At 35.9% G+C, this 18,367-nt stretch overlaps 1 protein-coding gene across 1 annotated transcript; it reads left to right on the top strand.

Annotated features, from left to right (window-relative positions):
* The first annotated feature begins 575 nt into the window (after positions 1–575).
* Positions 576–4,882, top strand: LOC149233013 (caffeoyl-CoA O-methyltransferase-like). The gene is made up of 5 exons (XM_089379633.1): positions 576–840; positions 981–1,060; positions 1,409–1,553; positions 3,979–4,110; positions 4,315–4,882. The coding sequence occupies exons 1-5, from the start codon at positions 670–672 to the stop codon at positions 4,606–4,608; spliced, it is 822 nt and encodes a 273-aa protein (XP_089235759.1). The 5' UTR covers positions 576–669; the 3' UTR covers positions 4,609–4,882.
* Positions 4,883–18,367: the final 13,485 nt, after the last annotated feature.

The following is an 18,367-nucleotide window of genomic DNA, read 5'->3' as shown; positions in this document are numbered from 1 at the left end:
TGTCAAAATTCCTGCGATTTTTAACCAAAAAACTTTTAAAAACCAGATAAACAGCGTTGAAAAGAAAGTCCATAATGTTGTCGTATTCATCATGTCATGCAGGACGCGAAAGATGCCTTCATGTCATCCATGCCTCGGAGACAAACCCAAGAAAGTCAATAATGTTTGTCGTATTCATGATGTCATGCATGACGCGAAAGATGCCTTCATGTCATCCATGCCTCGGGGTCAAACCCACGCCTGCGACTCTAATGAGAAATCGACATATTGATCCACGACGTTTATCTTTATAAATTAGGTTATATAATATTAACCTACCGTTGAGTTAAAATTAGGATTATATAGGTATTACATTTTTTTATTCATTGTAATTGATAATTCTGGTGTGCTTATATGAATTTATTCCAATATTAAATAAAGTAATTGGCAATTGAGGTGCAGATTGATTCCAACCTTATAAATTTTAATTAATCAGTCAAACTAAAAAGCTATGACTAAAATTGTAATGCTATCAAATCAATACCCAACTCTATATTACATTATTTTTAATGATTATAAATACACAATTAACTGCAAAAGGCCCATACCTAATGGATCCCAATCATTGAGCCTGAAAAGGAAAGAGATCACAAATCACTATTACAAATTCCTTGTATTCTTCGCTCAGAAATGGCTCAGCAGTGTTCAGGGTGTGAGGAAATACCAGGGACAACAGATGTTCAACAGCCAGCTACAGCAGAGATGGAGGCGAACTCAACCCAAGCACAAGATGAGGTTAACATTGACCACTATCATACAACGGGTCACAAAAGTCTGTTGCAGAGCGATGCCCTCTATCAGGTTACTTTCACACCCCAATTGGGATCTGTGGTTTTAAGATAAATCTAGCGGAGTTATTTATTAATTAGGTTGAAGTTTTGACAGTTCAGTGTATTCATGTACTTGTCATGTGGGAATAGCTAATAGTGTGAATATTGCAGTATATATTGGAAACGAGCGTGTACCCTCGTGAGCCCGAGCCATTGAAGGAGCTTCGGGAAGTGACTGCCAAAGTTCCCTTGTAAAACCCACTTATTTTTCTTTATCTTCCCACAGTTCCATGTTTAAACCCACTTATTTCTGGTTATCTCTTTTTCCTAGGGAGGAGATATAAGCCTTTTTTATGTCAAATAGATTTCTAAAATATTCCAAAATTTATAGTTATAATTGCAGATTTAGAAAATATTCTAAAATTTATAGCTATAATTACAGATTTTCAAAATATTCCAAAATTTATAGTTATAATTAGTAAAGAGAATTAATTATTTAACGATTTCTCAATATCAAATTCTAAAATATTCTTAAAATCTACAGCCCTAAATTCAGAATAAACTCTATGACTAAAAATCACTATTTCATGATGTGGCAGGAGCGTTATGGCCACTCCTCCGGATGAAGCTCAGTTTCTGGGCCTTCTACTGAAGCTTATGAATGCTAAGAACACAATAGAGATTGGGGTGTTCACCGGTCACTCACTTCTCAGCACAGCCCTGGCCTTACCAGATGACGGAAAGGTAATTCATATCATAGTTAATCAGTTTGAATTCCAAAATTTTGGATGGAAAATTTTTAATTTAGAAAAAATTTCAATTTGAGAAAAAATTGGCCAGCATATATCTTAAAAGATTTAAGATTTTCATATTTCTGTTTTTTTTTCTTCATTCATTTTAAATATAACACTTTTAAAAATCTAATTTAAAAAAATAGAATATATTTTATGTTTCAAATTAATTATTTTTTTAAATAAATAAATATAGATATATAGAAAAGGGAGTTATTTATATATTTGTAGAGTTTTTCGCCTATTTTTAATTGGAATTAGGCAAAAAAAAAAAAAAATATTGTAATGAAATTTTGATTTATATTATTTAAATTGATTTTTTAAAACTGTATATATAAATTCATTCAACCCACTTAAAAACTTTAGAGACACTCTAATTGTGAAGAGTTAATTTATGTGATTCTAAAAAAATTAGATAAAAAATAATAAACCTAAAAACTTTTCAAAAAACTGCCCTTCGCCAAATCAGTATTCAAAACCAAATTACCAAAAATAAAAGGTGAACGAAGAAAAAGTACAGAAAAACGGGACTGGTTTCTAAACCGATGGTATGAAAATGGCCATACTGTAACAAACCGAACTGTAACTTGTGAACGAGGATAATGATGCATACATTGCCATCAGCAATGAGCATAGATTTCTAGGTATCTGAGAATATTACTATAGAGTTATTATGAAAATCATTTCCACTTAGAGTGTCCTGTGTACAACCACATTAGATCTCAGTTTCACAATCTTTGTTACAATACTGACTTTCCTAGCCTTTTACAATGTTAAAATTATAGTGAGCTCGGGCGGCTTCTCTCCAAGCTTTTTGAACATAGGAACAAAATCTTAAATCAAAATAAATAATTTGTTTCTTTAGGTCCGATAAACCAATGTTTGGTCTCAGCATCATCATCATCATGATATCCTCTATTTTCTGTATGGGCAAATATGCCCTTTCCCAATCTAGAAGTATTACATAGGAATATGGCGAGCAAAATATCCACTGGAAATTGGAAATTTGAACCTTGGTGGGATACGAAACAGTCCTGCCTTACCAACTGAACCCAATGAATTTCTTCAAAAATATTTCGAACATGAAGTTTGTTAAATCAGTTAAATTACGAGAAGATTTTCAAGGGAATTGGTGTGCAATGTACAGTGCAATATGACAAATGTTTGGCACAAAATATGCAAACCATTTATATTTCAGCTAGGATATGCTCAGAGATGTAATTGGATCAAGAACAGTGCATTGCTGTCTAACAAAAATGCAATCAAATAAAATCATAACCATTGATGAGTACAAATTGCTATCTCACAGAAAATGCAGAGTTAATAATCATTGCTACCTAACAGAAGATATAATAAACTAGAATAAGACAATCCATTGAAATTTATGATACAGAGGAATGGGCAGTAAAAGGAACCAATTGAAATTTATGATACAGAGGAATGGGCAGTAAAAGGATTGCTTGACAGTTGAAAATCACAATTGACCAGTGATTTCACCGATGTAAACAATGAAGGTTGATGAAGAACGCTTTGTTTCATGTTTCTTATATTTTTTTATTTTTTTTCTCTTTCCTTTTTTCTTGAATGTAAAATCTCCTCTCTCTTTCTGTTGTTGTGTTTGCTCTGTTTTTTTGTATCCAAGTAAAATTTATTCATTTAGAATTTTTGAAATAAAAACATATTTAGAAAATTAAGAACTTATTATCTAATTAGTTCACTCTCACTATTTTTTTTCTTTTTCTGCTTTCTCATTTTAGAAAACATCTTTTTCTGCTTTCTCATTCTAGAAAACAAAAATCAAATTGAAAAATGAAAATTTTTCCAATTTCACAATTATTTTCCATTTCTTTTCCTTGAATAAACACGAACCTATCTATTTGTGTGAACTGGTACTGCCATTAGCATCCCATACCTCCAAAATAACAAATTCATGTGGATAAACTACTAACCTTGACTTTTCAGAGAAATTAAATCGAACCTGTGACCTCTGAGGCTGAATCAAACTAATCAATACTCTAATCAAATTGTGAAATATTCATATTTATTGGCCCCTTCACACAAAATTTCGGAGCTATGATTAATGTCCTTTAATAATCATATTGGACTGACTGAATAAAAGGACATACTGGTAATTTAGAATTTTTCGAAGCGCACTAGTATTTTTCAAAATGAAGTTTTGTAGTGCAAATTTTCATCCATCAATCGTGGAATAACCCTTTATTAGCTTAATGCATTCAGTAACCAATTCCTGAATATGCATTAAAATTTATATATTTTAGATGATGAATAGAGTGAAATGTTTGCATCACAAGAACTCAACAACAAAACCCAATGCTTCCTATGGTGGGAGAATTAATTGATGAAAGTTGGCGTGACAGATAATAGCCATGGATCCTGATAGAGCGACTTATGAGATCGGGCGACCTATCATTGAGAAAGCTGGAGTTGCCCACAAAATTGACTTCAAAGAAGGCCCTGCTCTGCCGTTTTTGGATGAAATGGTCAAGAATGTATGTAAGATGGTACATCTTTATGTTTATTGTAGATTTGGGAAATATTCTAATGATTAGAGAGGTCATAATTGACTTCTGAGATTTACAATACGACTGTAATGAGAAAATTTTAGAAAATTCTTGAAATCTACCATACATCTCAAAGTTTAGAAAATGAAAATTTTAACCTGCTAAATTGAGTGAGCATGTGTTGTTGTGCAGGTTGGGATGCACGGATCGTTTGATTTTGCGTTTGTGGACGCGGACAAATGGAACTATGTGAACTACCACGAGCGGCTGATCGATCTGGTAAAGATCGGGGGAGTGATTGCGTATGACAACACTCTGTGGGAAGGAAGCGTTGCGGCTCCCCCCGCAGATTACATGGACGAAGCGTTCAGACATAAGAGAATTTCCATATTGGAAGTGAACAAGGTCCTTGCGGCTGATCCCCGCGTCGAAATTGCCCAAATCCCAGTCGCCGATGGAATCACGCTGTGCAGGCGTCTCTCTTGAACTTTATTCAGCAAGGCGATATAGGGTTAATCTGAAATTCATTACTGTCAGAGAATCGACCAGTAGAAATTGTTCGTGAAAATATGTTTGTTAGGGGTTTAGTTATCAGTATTTGAGTTCGAAGTACCGATTACAAGGCATAATATAATTTTTTATTTTTTTATTTTGTATGTATTTTTCAGAATATTATTTATTATTTTTTTATGTAGATTGGAGATTTTTCAGAATATTTTGGAATTTGATTTTTAAGAGAAATATTATGGAAATTTTGATAGAGGACTAAAGAATAGTGGATTAAGTCGTATGAGGTAGGAAACTCTCAAGTACGATCTGGTGTAAATAAGCTAGTATGGTCCTTACTAAATTGGTAGACACGCTCTTAGGAAGCAGTGCAAGAGTGGCAAGGAACATATATGTTCCCTTCACACCAAGCTTTCCCTTTCCGTTCCGTTTACTGAAGATTACAATCAAAGTGGCTTTGTTACCAATTCCATTAGGAACCGCGGATTTTTTGGTACATCACATTCATGCATTTACTATCAAATAATTTTGTATTATTATATAGGTTGCAGATTTTCAGATTATTTTGGAATTTAATCTTTAAAAAAAAACATTAATGTCATATGCCCCATACAAATGCTTTATCAAAATATATGCATCATTACCATGTGATTTAATGTGACTTAAATAATTATTATGGCAAACCTTTGTAATATTTTGAATTATTTATGCATTGATTATTTCAAAGATTGGATACCCTAACCCATTAATGTTAATCGGTCGTATTTGTCATAATTTTAGTTTACAAAATACATTTTGGATTTTTCATTTACAGTCACATTTAACATTATTACAATGGCGTACAACATACTTATGTGTATTAATTCTAACACTTGACATTGGAATCCCCAACCCAAGAGCTCGAGGGATTTCCTTCCGGAGAGCTCGTGTTAACCTCCAGCTGTTCACTACTGCATGGGGTAGTGTGCATCATCGATGGTTTTCTTTGACTTTGTTTATCGGACGATCTTCGGCTCCACCCTTTACTCTCTTGCACAAAGGAATCCTTGGCATTTGTAACTTTTTTTCGCATAGTAGCAAGCCCCTATTGCGACTCTGGCTCTCAACTCTGTATTTCCATCTAATTGTGCTCATGTTCCATCCTTCTAATGTTTCTCCTTTTGATTGCGCTCTCTGGTTTCCACCAGCTTCTAGTTGTTTACTTGCTCCTTCAGGTAGTCTGGTTTGTTGTCTTAGAGGGTTCTCTACATGGCACCATCCTTCAGGTAACAACGTGCACAACAATCATGCTTACTCTTTTATTTTACAAGGTTCTCGGCTAATATTATGTGTTAATTGATTTCATACTCGAGTATGCTCTAATGATGTTTCACTGTTTCTTTCTTTGGTTTGCCGAGGATGGCGAGCAGGGCACAAAGGGCCTTCATGGTCAGGGTTTTTCCAACAAAATGGGTCATCTCTGTTATCCCTTCACGGTCGCCTCCTACTGGGTAAGACGAATTGCCTACTCAATTTTCGGTGCTCCAGTTCTAGGTTTTGTGGACTATCTTTGCTTGTCACGGACAACCTAGAATGTAGTTTGTAATATTGTTAATTGGGACACTTCACAATGTATCTTAATTTTCATGGTGATAGGATATAGATTCCTTCTAGTTCAATGCTGCAATTGTTACTTTTGCATGGGTCCCTTGCAGTGTCAGCCTACTGTTTTGTTCTGCGGCCATTTTCACATGTATAAGAGTAATTCCTAGGACAGTTGTTTGCAAGGTTCTGAGCCTTTAATGAGTTGGGTTTTTGTATATTCGATAATACATCATATGCCGCTTGCGGCCCTTGGACTTTATCTCCGTTCCGGAGCATTTTTTGATTAATGTATTGGAAATGTTATCTGTTTAGTTAATGGATGATATGAAGTGTCTACTTCTGCGATTTGGATGGTTACTCCTGTCTATACATTCAGTTTGCCTTTTTTTATTTGGGGTTTACCCAAAATCTGGCTTTTCGTCTTCTTGTAAGACCGTTCTCGTAATCTCCTAGACTGCGTTTAAGTTTATTTGAGTATTCATGGTTTAATAACTATTCCCGCTTAAACTCTATCTCATGACTCGACTTAGGTTATAATGTGCGTTTTATGGAATGTTTATTTGTTATTTATCCAATTTTCCATTGATAGGATTTATTTATAGTTCAACAATGTTGAAATATGTAGTCTCGTAGATAGTTAATCTCTCTTTATTCTTTCAATCTATACACAGTAAGTTTTAACTCCCTACAAGGTTTTTCTTTAAAAGAAAGCAAAGTATACTCTACCATTATTTTCTGGAAAGCTTACATCGTTTTCTTTTCATAGAAGCTTAATTCCTACTGTGGGTATATTTATGGGTATTTCATACTTGTTTGACTTTTTAATTCTAAATGAGTCCTTAGTTATTTTTAGGTTTTTCCTTTCTACATTTGTTTGTTAGAAAGGTTCATTTATACCCTAGAATCTTATTAGGTTAAAATTTAAATACTTAGATATTGTCTTATCTACCTACAATAATACTTTCTTTTTCCTTCTTTCAACAGTCATTCATGCTTTGCTTATCAGGCAGATTTCTTTAATTTAAATATTGAAATATCCGACAAATTCTTTAAGTTAAATATTGAAATAAAGGTGATAAACTTACTGTAACATTTCAACCCAACATATGCTACAAAATTGTATTGTCCTATCTCAAAAAGTGCATGGCATACTTCAAAATTTAATACTTATCTCTATCCTGAAGATTTATTTTACTGTAATCCACCAGTGTCAATTGTTTGTTGACAATTTTCCTCCCAGCCATGAAACTTGCTTCCAAGCTTAGTCTCCCCACAAAATCTTTCTCACAAGCTAAATGCTTTCTTGTAAGACACATTAGTCGCAACATCTACAGCAATCTGGTCACCACCAAACTTAGCCTTTCATTCTGTCTGACATCTCAACACAGAAGTTGTTTTCCTTCACTCCCCTTTATCCTCTGTTATCTTAGGTACCAAAGATTACCCTCTTGATTCCTTCCTTGGAGAATTCATATTCAGGGAAGTAGTTAGGGTTAGGTAACTACCTTCCCCAACTTCTTGGCATGAGAGGATTACAAGATTTGTTAACACTCTATTCTTTATTTCATTCATAACTTATAAAGTATTTAATTGCACAAATTCAAATAATAATAAAAATCTAGTTTTTGTTTTACTGCAGTAAAGAAATAATTACAGTTTATCTAGGGGACATCACATCTTCCCCCCTAAGATCAGACATCATCCCGATGTCTTTCTGCTGCAAACAGATTCGAACAAGTTTCCCTCATAACTGGCTCATTCTCCTAGGTGGCCTCGCCCGACCCAAAGTGCTGCCATTGCACTTTAACTGGGTGATAACTCATTTATGCAACATTACTTCTCTCCGGTCAAGTATAACCAAAAGTTCAACCGAGAACTCGACTTCCAGTTCAACCTGTATATCTTGCCAATTGATTATATGCTTAGGATCATAAACATATTTTTTTAATATGGAAACGTTGAAAACATTGTACACACGAATGTGGTTGGGCAAGGCAAGCTGATAAGCTACTGACCCAATCCGTGCCAAGATCTGGAAAGGACCACAAAATCGGGATGCCAACTTAGCACATCCGCTCCATTTTAATGTACTCCTTTTAGCCCACACTCGTACATAGATGTGATCTCCGATTTGAAATTCCCTGAAATTCCTATTTCGGTCAGAAAGTTCTTTGTCGATCTTGAGCGACTTTTAGATTGGAACGAACTTTCTTGACCATCTCCTTCATTTCCTTTAACATCTCGGGTCCTAGCATCAACTTATCTTCTGGCCCTCCCCAACTTGAAGGTGTTTTGCATTTGCGTCCATACAAAACCTCAAACGTACTCATTTGTAATGGCGTATGATAGTCGTTATTATAAGCGAATTCTACCAAATGTATGTAATCCTCCCATTTGGAGGTTTGCCACATTACATAAGTTTGCAACATATCCTCTAGTACCTGATTTACTCGCCCGGTTTGCCCATCCGTTTGAGGATGATAAGTGGTACTGAAATCCAGCTACGTACCCAAGCCCTCAAATAAATATTTCCAGAAAGCTAATGTAAATTTTACATCACGATAAAAAATTATAATTTTTGGTAGCCCATGTAATCTGAAAATATTTTTCATAAATATGTTAGCAACTGCACAGCCTTGTAGGTTGATTGCACTGGTATAAAATGGGCAGATTTTCTCAACTTATCCACTACCACCATTACCGAGTCATTTTTCTTTTTGGACTTAGGTAGTCCTGTAATGAAATCGATGGAAATGGTTTCCCATTTCCATTCCGAAATCGGCAATGGACGCAATAATTCAATAGGATGTTAATGTTCTGTTTTTACTTGTTGACATTACAAACAACGAGCCAAATACTCGACTACATTCTTTTTCATGCGATGCCAGAAATATTCATTTCTAAGCGCGGTAATCAACATTTGGTAACCAAGGTGGCCTGCATAAGGGATCTTATGATATTCATCTAAAATTAAATCTTTAAGGCTTTTCTGGTTAGGCACATACATTCTTCCTTTATAAATCAGCATCCCTTCATGGTTTACTTTGTATCCCAACTGTTGTTCATGGTTGTCTAAAACTTTAGCTTGTTGCTATAAGAATTGATATTCTCGATCATGCTCGGCTGCCTCCTTGATCAACTCGTTGAAGATAGTCCACACCTCATTGTAAGAGATTTCATAAATACAGTGTACCTTCCGACTCAAAGCATCCGCGACCCGATTCTCCTTACCTTTCAAGTGTTTGATCTCAAATTCAAAACTACTTAAAAAGTCGACCCAACAGGCTTGCCTAGCATTCAAGGTGGGCTGCTTAGAATAATTAGTTAAACTATGATGATTAGCCATTAAAATAAATTTCTTACCCATCATATAATGTTACCACATCTTTAGTGCATGAATAACAACTGTTAGCTCCAAGTCATGGGCTGAATATTTTTGCTTGTGCTCCTTAAGTTTTATAGATTCATAGGCAATGACTCTACCTTTTTGCATTAACATGCCTCCAACTCCCTCTTTGTTGGAATTTGTATAGACCACATAGTCCTTATTTGGGTCCGTGATGCTTAAGATAGGCGCGGTAGTTAGTAAATGCTTAAGCTGGTCGAAACTCTTTTGGCACTCTATTGTCCACTTGAAGATTTTTCATTTCTTCTATAGGGAGGTAATGGGGTATCCTACCCTAGAAAACCCTTCAAAAAATCACCAATAGTACCCGGCTAGACCCATGAAGGACCTTATATCAGCCACGTCCTTAAGAACGAGCCACTCCATTATAGTTTTTATCTTCTCAGGCTCTATGGCAATGCCATCCTTGGTAATGATATGTCCTAGATATTGAATCTTCTCTTGGAATAAATCGCATTTGTTGTACTTAGCATACAATTGATATTCTTTGAGAGTCTGCAACACTATCCTAAGATGTTCTTTATGTTCTTCTATATTCCGAGAATAAATCAGTATATTGTCAATAAACATCAACACAAACTTATCCAAGTATTGATGGAATATATTGTTCATGAGACACATGAAGGTTGCAGGAGCATTAGTCAGTCCGAAGGACAGCACAACGAACTCGTAATTTCCATAACGAGTTCCAAAGGTTGTTTTAGCTATGTCTTCTTCCTTGATTCTGATTTAATGGTATCCTGAACGTAGGTCTATCTTTGAAAACATTGTTGCACCCCTTACCTGATCAAATAGCCCATCTATACAAGGTAATGGGTATTTATTTTTTATAGTCAGCTTATTTAGCTGGTGGTAGTCCATGCACATACACAGGGTCCCATCCTTCTTTTTAACGAAAAGTACTGGAGCTACCCAAGGTGATACACTTGGGTGGATGTACTTTTTATCTAGCGGTTCTTGTAACTTCATTTTTAATTCTATCAAACTCTGGTATGGTCATGCGATAAGGAGCTCAGTACACCAGAGTAGCTCCTGGTATCAACTCAATGGTGAAGTCTATATCTCTTTTTGGAGGGAGTCCCAGAATCTTTAGGGAATACATCTGGAAAATCCTGTATTACAGGTATACTCTCTATGGAGGCAGATTTCTCTTTTGTGTTGGCATACCCTACTTGAATGGCATAGATTTGGCATCCTTTTCATATACACTTTGCTAACTAAGAGGCAGTTACTGGTCTTACTTTTAAAGGCCTTATTATGCCTTGAATTTCCTGCTTCTTTCCTTCCTCATCCAGGTAACAGATAGCTTTGGTTTTACATTTTATGAGGGACCAATGCTTTTCCAACCAGTCCATGCCTATTAGAACGTCATACGATCCTAGGGGCAATGCATTCAGGTCTGCAACTAAAGATTTTCCTACTATTTTGAAGGGGCAGTTGTTGACCTTGGCCAACACACATCTCTTTGCTCTAGTGGCTAGCTGTACTAACCAGGGATTTTTAAACTTAACAACTTGTAAACAACACTAATCTACTATTTCAAGACTAACATAGCTTAATGTAGCTCCTGGGCCAATTAAAACAGATATAGTTGGTCAAAAATTTTAGCATCGAATTCCACCATGGTCGGCTGGTATTCTGCCTGATGGTCCTCAAGGGCAGCATTGATTTTTGGGATGCTACTGGCCACTTCTCCTATGGTGGATGCCACTTGAATCTGTGAAATCTGATCAGTACCCTTGCGGTTGGGATAGTTTTTGATATAATGTGGTCCTCCACATCCCCAACATTGTACAACGGTCCTTGCTGCTATTTCAACTTATGTTCTACCTAACTTCTCATTAGTTTTGGATTCATTGGGAGGCTTAAATCTGGATTGATTTCTATTCAGGTTTCTGTTTACTTGTCCCCTGTGGAGTCCTTTATTGATTATAGACTTGTTTCCTTTGTTGCCAATAGGGAACTTAATCCCCTTTTTGTCAGTCCACCTTTTTCCCACATCTCCCTTTTGTCTGCTCTGTTGATAGCAAATTCGTGCTTTCCATATAACCTCATCCATGGTTTTTAGATTATCGAACTCAAGGCACTCCTTCATGAACAGCGGCAGGTTGCTGATAAACCATTGCACTTTCACCTTCTCCTCTCATATGTAGGGAACATACCGAAGTAAGGATGTGAATTTTGTAATGAACTCATCCATGTCAACTGCCCGAATCGTAGATCATGAAACTCCTTTGCATTTCATCATATAATCGTTCAGTTAAGTACCTTTCTTTAAAATATCTTTGAAATTTTTCCCATGTTATGATTTTCTCGTTCACTCCACACACAGTGTTTACCTCTTCCCACCAGAAGGTGGCTTTTCCTTGCAGTTGGAAAATGACCAAGCGAGCTTTTAAATTATGATCGTATTCATACAATTGAAAGTACTTATTCATATTAAAAAGTGTGGCTTCAGCGACTTCTTCCTGCTCACCATCAAAGAGGGGCGTTTTTATTTTCCAAAATTCCCCTTGCAGTTATGTCCTTTGTCTTTTCTGTGTTTTATGTTCTTATGCATTATCAAATTTTTCTTTTTGATTTTATTCTTCTACTTCCGTCTCTAAATATTATGTCCGATATTCTTATTCTCTTGTCATATTCCTGTGTTCTGGGCTAGGAATTGGCGGTTGTTGTTTTTCCTATCTGATAGACTCTTCATAATATTTTCTTGTTCCTTCATTAATCTTTCGTTATTTTCCCGTAACCGGGCCATCTCATCTTTTAACTCTTGTACATTTTCCAGGATTGTTATATTGGTGTTGCATGGTTCTTCTTCCAATTGTACCCATACTTCAGGATTGGGTTCTTGAAAAGATGCAGGTCCTAAACCTGTCATGGATCTATGAGGTGTGTTTCCTATCCTCCTCATGTTAGCTATTCTTCTTTCTTACACTGTGTAATTCACAAACATTGTTAATTATTAGTTTTCCAGGGGCCTCGGCTTTGTAACCTGAGTGTTCTAATACCAATTGTCATATGTCCCATATGAAATACTTTATCAAAATATATACATACAAAAATTAATAAATAAATTTAAACAGGACATCATTACCATGTGATTTACCATGACTCAAACAATTATTATGGCAAACCTTTGTAATATTTTGAATTATTTATGCATTTATTATTTGCAGATTGGATACCCTACCCCATTAATATTAACTGGTAATATTTGTCATAATTCTAGTTTACAAAATACATGTCAGATTTTTCATTTACAATCTCATTTAACATTATTATGATGGCGTACAACATACTTATGTGTATTAATTCTAACACTTGGCATTGGAATCCCCAACCTAAGAGCTGGAGGGGATTTCCTTCCGAAGAGCTCATGTTAATCTCCAATTTTTTGCTACTGCATGGGGTAGTGTGCATCATCAACGGTCTTCCTTGGCTTTGTTCATCAAATGGTCTCCAGCTCCACCCTTTACTCTCCTACATGGAGGACTCCTTGGCATTTGTAATTTTTTCGCCTGGTATCAAGCCCCTATTGTGACTTTGGCTCTCGGCTCTGTATTTCCATCTAATTGTGCTCATGTTCCGGCCTTCTGATGGTTCTCCTTTTGGTTGTGCTCTCTGGTTTCCACCAGCTTCTAGTTGTTTTCTTGCTACTTGAGGTGGTTTGGTTCATTTTCTTAGAGGGTTCTATGGATGGCACCATCCTTCAGGTAACAACATGTGCGGCAATCCTGCTTACTCTTTTATTTTATAGGGTTCTGGGCTAATATATGTGTTAATTTATTTCATACTCAAGTATGCTTTAACGATGTTTTATTGTTTCTTTGTTTGGTTTTCCTAGGATGGCGAGCAGGACATAGAGGGCCTTCGTGGTCAAGGGTTTCTCCCAAAAAATGAGTCATCTCCATTATCCCTTCAGGGTCGCCTCCTTCTACCGGGTAAGATGAATTTCCTACTCAGTTTTCAGTGCTCCAGTTTTGGGTTTCCTGGACTATCTTCACTTGTCACAGACTACTTAGAATTCAGTTTGTAATATTGTTAATTAGGACACTGCACGATATATCTTAATTTTCATGGTGATAGGATATAGATTCCTTCTGGTTTGATTCCACCATTGTTACTTTTGCATGGGTCCCTTGTAGTCTCGTCCTACTGTTTTGTTCTATGGCCATTTTCAAATGTATAAGAGTAATTCCTAGGACAGTTGTTTACAGGGTTGTGAGCCTTTAATGAGTTGGGTTTTTGTATATTCGATAATACATCATATACCGCTTGTGGCCCTTGGACTGTATCTTCGTTCCGGAGCATTTTTTGATTAATGTATTGCAATTGTTATCTATTTAGTTAATGTATGATAAGAAATGTCTACTTTTGCGATTTGGATGGTTACTCTTTTTTATACATTTAGTTTGACTTTTTTTTTATTTGGGGTTTACCCAGAATCCAGCCTTTCGTCTTCTTGTAAGACCGCTCTCATAATCTCCTAGACTGTGTTTAAGTTGATTTGAGTATTCATGGTTTAATAACTATTCCCGCTTAAACTTTGTCTCATGACTCGACTTAGGTTATAATGTGCATTTTGCAGAAAGTTTATTTGTTATTTATCCAATTTGCTATTGATAGGTTTTATTTACAGTTCAACAATGCTGAAATATCTAATCTCGTAGATAATTAATCTTTGTTTATTCTGTTAGTCTATACACAGTAAATTTTAACTCCCTATGGGGTTTTTCTTTAAAAGAAATCAAAGTATACTCTACCATTATTTTCCTAAAAGTTTACATTTGTTTTCTTTCCATAGAAGCTTAATTCCTACTGTGGGTATATTTCTAGGTATTTCATACTTGTTTAACTTTTTAATTCTGAATGAGTCTTTAGCTATTTTTGGGTTTTTCCTTTCTACATTCGTTTGTTAGAAAGGTTCATTTATACCCCAAAATATTAGTAGGTTAAAATTTAAATACTTAGATATCGTCTTATCTACCTACATTAATACTTTCTTTTTCCTTATTTCAACAGTCATTCATGCTCTCCTTATCAGACAGATTTTTTTAATTTAAATATTGAAATATCTGACAAATTCTTTAAGTTAAATACTGAAATAAAATTGATAAACTTACTGTAACATTTCAACCCAACATATGCTATAGAATTATATTGTCCTATCTCAAACAGTGCATGGCATACTTCAGAATTTAATACTTATCTCTATCCTAAAGATTTGCGTTATTGTAATCCACTAGTGCCAACTGTTTGTTGATGATTTTCCTCCCAACCATGAGACTTGCTTTCAAGCTCAAGTCTCCCCCCAAGCTCTTGCTCACAAGCAAGACGCTTTCTTGTAAGACTTATTAGCACAACACCTGCAGCCATCTAGTCATCACCAGACTTAGCCTTTCTTACATCTGACGTCTCAGCATAGAAGTTGCTTTCCTTCACTCCCCTTTCTCCTTTGTTATCTCAGGTACCAAAGACTACCCTCTTGATTCCTTCCTTGGATAATTCATATTTAGGTAAGTAGTTAGGGTTAGGTAACTACCTTCCCCAACATGAGAGAGTTACAAGATTTGTTAACACTCCATTCTTTATTCCATTCATAACTTATAAAATCTTTAATTGCACAATTCAAATAATAATAAAAGTCTAGTTTTTGTTTTACTGCAGTAAATAAATAATTACAGTTTATCTAAGGGACATAACATCTTCCCCCCCTAATATCAGACATTGTCCCGATGTCTTTCTGCTGCAAACAAATTTGGACAAGTTTCCCTCATGCCCCGCTTATCCTCCTAAGTGGCCTCATTCGGCCTAAAGTGTTGACATTGCACTTTAACCTAGGTGATAACTCGCTTTCGCATCATTACTTTCTCTGATCAAGTATAACCAAAGGTTTGATTGAGAACTTGCCTTTCGGTTCAACCTGTATATCTTGCTAATTGATTATATGCTTAGGATCATAAAGATATTTTTTAATACGGAAACATGGAAGGCTGGGAAAGGCAAGATGGTAGGCTACTGGCCTGACTCGTGCCAAGATCTGGAAAAGGCCACAAAATCTGGGTGCCAACTTAGCACATTTTCTCCATTGTAATGTACTCTTTTTAGACCGCACTCATACATAGACGTGATCTCCAATTTGAAATTCCCAGAAATTCCTTTTTCGTTCAGCAAATTTCTTTTGTCGATCTTGAGCAACCTTTAGATTGGAACGAACTTTCTTGACCATCTCCTTAATTTCCTTTAACACCTCAGGTCCTAGCATCAACTTATCTTTTGGCCCTCCCCAACTTGAAGGTGTTCTGCATTTGTGTACATACAAAACCTCAAACGGACTCATTTGTAATGATGTATGATAGTTATTATTATAAGAGAATTCTACCAAATGTATGTAATCCTCCCATTTGGAGGGTTGCTACAGTACATAAATTTGCAACATGTCCTCCAGTACTTGATTTACTTGCTTGGTTTTCCCATCCATCTAAGTGTGGTAAGTAGTACTGAGATGTAGTTGTGTATCCAAGCCCTCAAACAAAGCTTTCCAAAAAGCTTATGTAAATTTTACATCATGATCATAAATTATAATTTTTCGTAGCCTATGTAATCTGAAAATATTTTGCATAAATATGCTAGCGATCTGCACAACCTTGTAGGTTGATTTCACTAGTATAAAATGGGCAGATTTGCTCAACTTATCCACTACCACCATTATCGAGTCATTTTTCTTTTTGGACTTACGCAGACCTGTAATGAAATCGATAGAAATGGTTTCTAGCGGGATGCCGATGTTCTATTTTTACTTGCTAATGTTCCATTTTTTACTTTCTGACATTCCAAACAACGAGCCAAATACTCGGCTACCTTCTTTTTCATGTCGGGCCACAAATATTCCTTTCTAAGCATGGTAATTAGCTTCTGGTAACTAGGGTGGACTGCATAAGGGATCTTATGATATTCATCTAAAATTAAATCTTTAAGGCTTTTCTGGTTAGGCACATACATTCTTCCTTTATAAATCATCATACCTTCATGGTTTACTTTGTATCCCAATTGATGTTCATGGTTGTTTGAATCCTTAGCTTGCTGCCATAAGAATTAATATTCTGTATCATGCCCGACTGCCTGCTTGATCAACTCGTTGAAGGTAGTCCATACCTCACTGTAAGAAACTTCATAAATACAGTGTACCTTCTGACTCAAAGCATCTGCAACCCGATTCTACTTACCTTTCAAGCGTTTGATCTCAAAGTCAAAACTACATTAAAAGTCGACCCAATGGGCTTGCCTAGCATTCAAGGTGGGCTATTTAAAATAGTTGGTTAAACTATGATGATCAGTCATAAAGATAAATTTCTTATCCATCAGATAATGCGGCCACATCTTTAGTGCATGAATAATAACTATTAACTCCAAGTCATAGGCTGAATATTTCTAATCGTGCTCCTTAAGTTTTCTAGATTCATAGGAAATGACTCTGCCTTAATGCAGTAACACGCCTCCAACTCCCTCTTTGTTGGCATTTGTAAAAACCACATAGTCCTTATTTAGGTCCGCGATGCTTAAGATAGGAGTGGTGGTTAGTAAATGCTTAAGTTGGTCTAAATTCTTTTGGCACTCTATTTTCCACTTAAAGATTTTTCCTTTCTTCTGCAGGGAGGTAATGGGGTATGCTACCTGAGAAAACCCTTCAACAAATCGCCAATAGTACCTAGGTAGACCCATGAAGGACCTTATATTGGCCACGTACTTAGGAACCGGCCACTCCATTATAGTTTTTATCTTCTTCGGGTCCATGGCAATGCCATCCTTGGTAATGATATGTTATAGATACTTAATCTGCTCTTGGAAGAAATCGCATTTTTTGTACTTAGCATACAATTTATGTTCTCAAAGAGCCTGCAGTACTATCCTAAGATGTTCTTTATGTTCTTCTATATTATGAGAATAAATCAGTATATCTTCAATAAAAATCAACGCAAACTTATCCAAGTATTGATGGAATATATTTTTCATGAGACACATGAAGGTTGCGGAAGCATTAGTCAGTCCTAAGGGCAGCACAACGAACTCGTAATTTCCATAACGAGTTCTAAAGGTTGTTTTAGCTATGTCTTCTTCCTTGATTCTGATTTGATGGTATCGTGAACATAAGTCTATCTTCGAAAACAATTTTGCACCCCTTACTTGATCAAACATCTCATCTATACAAGGTAATGCGTATTTATTTTTTATAGTCATCTTATTTAGCTGGCAGTAGTCCATGCACATACGCATGGTCCCATCCTTCTTTTTAACGAAAAGCACTGGAGCTCCCCAAGGTGATATGCTTGGGTGGATGTACTTTTTATCGAGAAGTTCTTGTTACTGCATTTTTAATTTTGTCAACTCTGGTATGCTCATGCGATAAGGAGCTTGGGACACCGGAGCGTCTCCCTGTATCAACTCAATGGTGAAGTCTATATCTCTTTTTGGAGGGAGTCCCAGAATATCTTCAAGGAATACATCTGGAAAATCCTGTATTACAGGTATACTCTCTATCGAGGTAGATTTCTCTTTTTTGTTGGCATACCCTACTTGAATGGCATATATTTGGCAACCTTTTCTGATACACTTTGCTAACTAAGAGGAAGTTACTGGTCTTACTTTTAAAGGCCTTATTATGCCTTGAATTTCTTGCTTCTTTCCTTCCTCATCCAAGTAGTAGATAGCTTTGGTTTTATAGTTTATGAGGGACCGGTGCTTTTCTAA

Source organism: Pinus tabuliformis, chromosome J, assembly GCF_031772625.1.
Source record: "Pinus tabuliformis cultivar Carrire ecotype Pingquan chromosome J, CPIR1, whole genome shotgun sequence".
Taxonomy (NCBI): Eukaryota; Viridiplantae; Streptophyta; class Pinopsida; order Pinales; family Pinaceae; genus Pinus; species Pinus tabuliformis.
The sequence above is the reverse complement of the archived record's forward strand: the minus strand, read 5'-3'. Positions and strand labels throughout refer to the sequence as shown.